General features: G+C 39.9%; 1 protein-coding gene across 3 annotated transcripts in view; it reads right to left on the bottom strand.

The window, feature by feature from the left end:
* ASB11 (ankyrin repeat and SOCS box containing 11, E3 ubiquitin protein ligase) overlaps positions 1 to 8,065 on the bottom strand; it is a 22,599-nt gene that overhangs the window by 11,826 nt on the left and 2,708 nt on the right. For all 3 annotated transcript variants that reach the window (XM_012638711.1, XM_012638712.1, XM_012638713.1), the window contains exon 2: positions 2,240 to 2,319. In XM_012638711.1, the coding sequence (XP_012494165.1) occupies positions 2,240 to 2,319 (80 nt within the window). The remainder of the gene's footprint in view (positions 1 to 2,239; positions 2,320 to 8,065) is intronic.

Raw genomic sequence — 8,065 nt, 5'->3', positions numbered from 1 at the left:
AAAAAAAAAAACAAAACACAACAGATCAGTCCACAAGGTGGCAGAAGTGTGCTAAAAAAAAAAAATGATTAGGTGCAAAAATCTCAGAATCCCTGGTATTGTAGAAATGTAAAGCTGGACAGGTCTGAAAGACCTGTCTCCAGTGGATCGCCCTAATTGTGCAGGAGAAAATAGAGAAGCAGAAAATTCAAATTCCTTATAAGACTTGGGGTTCCCCACCTGTCAGTGACAGCTAGCAGTATAACCAAGAGTTCCTGAACTTTGGTGTAATGTTTTAAAGCAATTTACTCACATTGGTTTAATGTTTTGCTCCCATTTACCATGCTATCTAAACATAGAATAAAGTAAAAAAAAATAAAGTAGAATAATACATTTTCAACTAGTGTATATGGGTGAAGAAGTGGAGAGGTAGCCAGAACAAGTTGAACTTTTCTATGAAGAATGCTCCTTACACATTTGATCACGCTATTGAAGCTAACATGTTTCTGAAGTATAGTTAACAATAAATATGTGCTCAATGCAACTGGGATCCTGGATTGGATCCGAAACAGAAAAAGGATATTAGTGGAAAAACTGGTGAAGTCCCAACAATCTGCAGTTTAGTTAATAGTATTATACCAATGTTAATTTCTTCTTTTTGACTAATGTACCATGGCTATGTCAACATTAGGAGAAGTTGGGTGAAGCATATAGAGTATATGGGAATTTTCTGTACTGTGTTTGCAACTCTTCTTTAAAACTATCCCAAAATAAAAAGGTTATTTAAAATACTAATAAAAGTATTGAGGTGGGAGGCTGAGAGGGAGGAGGTAGATGCAAGACTTTTCACTGTGTACCTTTTACAACATTTTAATTTTTAAACTATATGAATATATTACATTTTAAAAATAATTAAATCAGAACAAATTTAAAGTGCTTAAAAATAAGTAAGTGATAAAATCAGGTACAAAGCCCGTTTGATCATTGTCAGCAATACTGATTTCCTTCTGCCTCTACTTTTTTAAGAAGTAACACAACTCATAAAAGAGAAAGCAAAAAATAAATTACAAAATTTAAAAGCACGTGTGCATGTACACACTCACAGCACAGTGTACCCAGCTGTTTAAATTCAAAATGGTAAGTAAGCCAACTTAGGTAATTGCTAGGATGTGGAAAAAAGACATAACAACAAACCTTCTCTGTATACATGCAGACTCTAAAACAAACAATTAAATGGAGCCCGTGCACTTGCTTTCATTCACTTCACAAATATTTACTAGGCCTGTACTCATTGTCCAAGGTGCTGGAAATAGTCATAAATACAAATAAAGTAGCCTTCATAACAAAGACTTGAATGACTCTTCCCTAAGGAGTAAGATTTACCCATTTTTCAACCTATTTTAATGCTCACTCTTAAAATATTGTATCATTGGGGTGGGCGGCCTCTAAGATGGCACCCAGTAATCCCCAATTCCTGATATTGGCTCACTTGTGTAATCCCTTCTCCTTCAGTGTGAGCTGGACTTACTGACTCACATCTAATAATTAGAATATGGCAGAAGTGACAGGATGTCACTTCAGAGATTAGGTTATAAAACAACTGTGACTTCCCTCTTAGGCACTCCCTCACGCTCTGAGGGAAGCCAGCTGCCATCTCATGACGCAGCCCTGTGGAGAGGCCCATGTGGCAAGAAATTGAGGTTTGCCAACAGCCACGGGAGTGAGTTTGAAAGCAGATCCTCCCCTGGTTGAGCCACAAGATGACTGCAGCCCCAACTGACACTTGGTAGCCTGTGAGAGACCGTATGCCAGAACCACCCAGCTAAGCTGCTGCTTGGCCCAGAGAAACCATAAAAATCGAAGGGCTTGCTCTTTATGGTCACTGTGCTTTCAGGTAATTTGTTACGCAGTGATAGGTGACTATTGCAACTTCAAGACTGTTGTTGCTAAGGTACAAGCTGAGAAGAGTATGACGTGGGTTGGTGCAACATAAATTTGAGGACATCCTCCAGGATCCCTCAGAGAGAAACTCAAAGGAAGGCTCAGAAGGGGAAGGAGGGAACTGGGCAGAAAATGACGCAGCTCCCCAGGAAAAGAGAGGCAGGAGTAACGAATGGTGAGGTGTGAGAGGATACATATGCCTAGAATGGCAGTGCTGGGATGGCTGAGGTGAGCAAGACCTCTGCTACAGCCAAAGCTAATAAAGAATGATGCTTGATCACGGCAGAAGCACGAAGGATCCAGTCTTCAGTTCACTTACTTGTGCAATTAGAGTTTTAAGGGCCAGTAGGCGCCCCTGAGCCGCAGCTTCATGAAGTGGGGATCGATCAGCCCAGCAGTCTGAAATACAAATCAAGCTCAGAGTCAAGGTCTGGAGACTTCTTCCTGCAGCTTATTCATGCTGCCCACCAACCGTGAGGGGAGGTTTGGGGCAATCTCATAAGGCAAAATGAAGGGCAAAGCAGGTTAATGTGCTTCCATATTTTTATCCTTCCCCTGCCTCCCACCTCCACTGCAAAGACTCAAAGGCCTGTGCACTATGAAGGAAACTCTAAGAGACCAGGGAAAATGGTTTTTTCCCCAAATTTTCTAGGTAGTTGTTTCTGCTTCATTTGATAATGAAGTATATCTATTATTAATATAATGCAGAATGTCATTTTTCAGATGATCGAATACTCCAAAAGTTTTTCCCTAAAACAGCTTTGTTATGGGCACTTTAGTGTGATGGCTGAGCATGGGGCCAGTGGAGCCAGACTGCGTACTTTGACGACCTTCTCTGCCCAAATCAGCAAGTCACTAAAATTATTCGAGCCTCAATTTCCTTATCTGCAAAATGAAGTTATAGTAATCTAGTATTTGGCAAGTGCTTTGGTCTCTAAGTAGGCCAATAAAATACAGCCATGATGGTAGGTGCTCCAGATATGTTAGGTGCTCCAGTTTATGACTAATAAGTAGGCACAGCAGGGTAGCACTCCAAGGAACAGCCTCAGAACTGCCTTACAGATTTTTCTTATAATTGCTTGAAATAACCAGCTTAAATGTCCATTTACATGTCTATTAAACATCCCGAAGAGCAGTCATTTGTTTTGGAAGAAAACCTACTCCAGTTTGCAAAATGTGGGAATTTTTCAAATGACGACTATGCTCTCTATACGCTGAGTAGAATGTAATGCAAATTGCATTTAACACAAAAGGCCCCTCTTCTCAACTTCTTCTAGGTGATCCTGATAATGTTAAGAACTCAGGATTTCCATACCTATAAACACAGCAAAACGAAAATCCCACCAAAGATGGAATTATATAAACTTAAAATAACTCAAGGCCTTAAGGAAAGAGTAAATTTTTCCAATGGATGAGAACCAGGGTTATAAACAATTTCAGTAAATCCTCTTTCTACATTTAAACTCAATGTATCTTCTCTAACCCTTTGGGTTATAAAAATGGGGAAAGGTTAAATGAACCCTATGGGTTGGATTGATATTGTAGCAACTGGTACAAAAATCTGATTTTCAATATGTCTGGATAGATTTTAAAAAGTCAATTTAGATGTAAAGCATAGATGTGTATGTATACACATATTTTTTAGCATTGTATGCTGAGAAAACCTAAACCAGGGTTCCTTGGAGAAATAGTTGACCCCAGGCCTGGGCCAGGAAAAATATAAGATGGACCTCATCAAACGTTTTACCAGAAAGGAAGTACTCAAAGAAAGATGAGAAATGTCAAAAAAAAAAAACAGAAGCTGGCTCAAAGGGGCTTTTCATTGGCCAAATATGGGACAATTTGAGCACCAAAAATAAACAATGAGAGTAAGAGATTATATCTCATCAAATAAAATAGTAATCTAGAAGTCCTCACTGACATAAATGAATATATAAAGATGGAGAAAAGAAAGCACTTCATAATAGAACACCAACTTACAAAAGTGGAAGAAATAGTAGAATCATCCTTGTCTCCCCATAAAATAATTACTAATTATAAAGGGAGCAGGGGTCGTTTTACAGAAGAAAACTGTAGAAACCATCTTACCCAAGTGAACAAAGTTAACATCATTAGCAATGGAACAAATCGGTACTGTGTGCCGTCTGATGGAACGTGATGAGACAGCATGCCACCGCTTCCGTGACATTCTTGATCGAAATGCATAACCCCGATCTGATTATGAGGACACCATGCACCAACCTAAACCGAGGGGACATTCTACTAAATAACTGGCCTGGAACTAGTTCAAGGAGGGACTGAAGAACAGTTCCAGATTGAAGGGTGCTGACAAGACACAACAGCTAAAGGCAACACACCTGATGGCTTTGCTATTAAGGACATCATTAGGGCAGTTGGCTAAACATGAATGGGGTCTCTGGACAAAGAGAAATAGGAATTCTTTGTACTGTTCTTACAACTGTCAGTTGAAATTAGTTCCAAAATAAAAAGTAAAACAAAAATAAACAGATAAATAGATCAAATCACTGGTGATCCCTCACTCCTGATATAAATGTCTAATGCTTTTATAATAATAAAGAAAAAGAGATAAAATTTTTAACATGAACATATATTGTGTTTGTATCTCCACTTATTCCAGAGTTGCTTAAAAGTTGAAGATTGAAATATTTTTAAATCTCTTTGGACATTTATAATTTGCATAAACTGGAAATAATGAGATAATATATGTATATAATGCTCGATCAGTGAGGCTTGGTTTTCCTGTAATTATCTCTCCATCTCATTCAATGTGAAGTGTATATCAGAGATGTTCCTCTCTTGCCTGATCGCTCTTGGAAGTGAACGCAAACATGGGGGTTGGGAAGACAGTCTTTACCCACAGCTGCCGACTCAGCACTCTCACCAGTGGAAGAAGCAAAGCCACAGTTGGGGCTTTGTTACTCCATTGTTCAAACAATAGCCAGTCAACCTGAGTCGCCTGAAGGTACTACAAGTATTCACTTCAAAAATAAAAACAAGATTTAAGTAGCAACTTGCTATTAAAAGAGTTGTCTCAAGATCTCAACATGAAATGGCTTTATTGTTTCTAAATCTTGCCTCCAAGGGGGGCATGGTGGTTCCCTTTCCTCCTGGGAAGCAAGAACTTTAACCACACCTTTGTCCTATTTCAAACTTTCCAGTAGCTTTCTGTTACTCATGAGTCCCATAAGCCCTGATCCATATACACAACAACATGGATAAATCTCACAAACCTAATGTTGCGTGAAAGAGCCAGACACAAAAGAACACGTGCTATATGATTCCGTTTCTATAAAGTACACAAGGAGGGCAAACTCACCTTGGGTGTCAGGAGACAAAAGTATCCTGAGGAGGGGCAGGGGCATGCTGGAGGAGGACCTGGTGGAGGCCATGCAATAATAGGAAGTTTCTTGCTTTTGGGAGCTGGTTCCCAACTGTGTTCACTTCTCAAAAATTCATCCAGCTGTTCACTTAGGATTTGTGCACTTCTCTGTATTTATGTTATACTTCCATAAAGAGTTTTTAAAGCAACTCAGGCCAGCCCCCTTTCTACCTGTATCTCTGATCATGTGCACAGATCCTGGCTTCTCCTCACTCCCAGGGCACGAGGTATGGCTCTGTCTGGTCCACTAAGCAGCTGGAGGTGGAAGGGCCGCATGTTCTTCACATGCCTCCCACTTCTTCCTTCTAGGTGCCAGCTCCTCTGGTGCCTTGGGAGTGGGGAGAAGTGAGGAACAGGGAAGATGTCTCTCCAGTTAACTGGAAGAGGAGGCCAGTTCTGCTCTCTTGGCCACAACTGCAGACCTCACTCTGGGTCTGTGGCATGCCCTTCATGCCAGGGTTCATTCCCAAGCACCTTTTCTACCCATTGGCATTTGGCCACCTCTCCTCGTGTCTTCCATCAATGCAGCATCCTCTAATGTCCTCTACTCGCACCCCATCCCTGTGAGGTCGCGGTGACAAGCCTGTGGTGCCATCTTCCACTCCACCAAGAAAGAGGGAATGGTGGCTGTCCTGGGCTTCTCCCTCACCATCCCACTGCTTTCCAATTCTCTTTCCCCCTATTTGGATAGCATGGAGGAGTAGTTCAACAAGTTGTCTGAGCAGGCTTCCAACTCAAGAGCGAAATACCAGGCTCCCCTCCTCTCGGGTGCCCCTTATCTAAACTTGTATTTCTCCTCAAGCCCCCATCCTGTGGCTTTCAGTAGAGGAGGGAAGAGCCTTGCTTTATCAACAGGGACACCCCAAAATGTACAACAACCACTTTGCTCCACATGAAGCAATCTCATGGCTAGTAAGTGGCAGAAGTAGGATTGAAACTCAAGTTTTGGGGACTTCAGAAAACACCTTGCTCTGGTTTTAAGAACCATTGGTTTTTAAATTCTGCTTATCCTTATAGTAGATTTAATTTGTCTTGGGATGCTTTGACATCCACTTTCGTTTCCCAGCTGGAAACAGAATCACTCTCAAGAAAAACATTTCCAGTTCCATCGTTTTCCAAGACTTGCTTCAAAGGACCTTGAAGGGTTTTCACACACAATCCTTTTCCAGAAATTGCCACCGTAGGGTCTCCTATTTTTCTATTCTTGTTCCCAACAGTCTTTTACTCTTATCATTCTCATTTTGCAAGTTGGAGCTAATTGTGAGAAACTGAGGATAAAAGTTATTTGGCAGCTTGGGAGTTTTTCCATTCCTTTCAGGAAATATGCAACTAAGCTTTCCAAATAAATGAATGCTTAAAAAGGACTCAATCGTTCTCCTCTAAGGCAATCTATTTTTAGTTTTTTGGCAGACCGCCTGTGTCACAGGGCTGCAAACACATTATGAAGATAGTTTACTCTGAAAATATGTTTGCTTGTTCTTGATGAGGTGTACAGAAAATGTCCAAGCACTTTTCCATTTTCCCTTTTGAATTTTTCTCAGAATGTGATTTATATCTCTAGTTCTCAGACTATTTGAATAACAACAGCTTCTAAAACCATATATTTCAATAACAAAATTGGTTCAGATAGAATACAGTTGTCTAAGTTCCAAGTACTCGAGATAAAAACCAATTATTCTTTTTAATTTTTTTTTTTTTTTGCAAATTATACCTAATTCCAACAAGGATTTCAGATTACCAGTTTATTATTCAAAAAGACCACCTAACTGGTTATAATCCCTGGTGCACATGGAAAAATCTTTATTCTCTTTATTCAAGTTCTAAAATCATATTAAGCAACATTTTCTTCTGTACCATTTATTAAAGAAAAGAAAATGCATAGGGAACTTCAATTGAGAACCAAAGGATAGGCAAGAGCCTAGAAGAATTAGTATTTTAAGTAATTTCTCCAAGATAATTAGAGAAAAACATACTATAATAAATTTCCTGAGATATCTAAAATATTATAATAAAACTGAGTTAAAATGGGTATTATTCTCTAGAATGTTCCAGTGCTGGTTAGATCATATACGGTCAATGAGCCATTTCAGACACAATGAACCATGTTGTGGTATGTTACAAAGAAGGCTTCTTTGAACCCATTAGGGGCAGGAGAGCTGAAATAATGGTGACCTGTGGGAGGCAGAGCCCCGTGGGGACTGGTTGTCCCAACTTGGGAAAGCCCAGCAGGCACCTGAGATATGGAACCACTTAGAGCATGGTTAGGCCAATGTTTGAGGAGACAACCGGTGAAACTACGTAAGAGCAGAAGGCTGGTAGAGGTTTGGGCAAGAATTGAATAAAGGCAGGCAAATCCTATCTGAATGGAAAAGACAGGAAAAACAAGCTAGAAAGATGAGTCAGGCAGAGGCAAAAACGTCAGATGTCAAATCATGGTCAGTTTGTTGGTGAGTGATTTTAAGTGTAACACTTAGAACAGTACAAATCTTTTTAGACTTAGCTTAAGCACCTCTCTCCTGAGAAAGGTGCCTACATAAATATCTACAGACTGAAGGTGGGATCTGGTGATCCACCTGATGCTCTAGACATAACACCAACAGCCATGGACAATGTTTCAACTTAAAAAAAAAAAACCATATACACACACACACACACACACACACACATACACAGAGGAAGGAAATAAAACAGGGAAATTAACATGCATCATTCTCAGCCCTGCCTATTTAATGATAATTGAAAAAT

The sequence above is a fragment of the Propithecus coquereli genome, unplaced genomic scaffold, assembly GCF_000956105.1.
Source record: "Propithecus coquereli isolate 6110/MARCELLA unplaced genomic scaffold, Pcoq_1.0 Scaffold132, whole genome shotgun sequence".
Taxonomy (NCBI): domain Eukaryota; kingdom Metazoa; phylum Chordata; class Mammalia; order Primates; family Indriidae; genus Propithecus; species Propithecus coquereli.
This window is presented reverse-complemented; position numbering and strand designations above follow the sequence as displayed.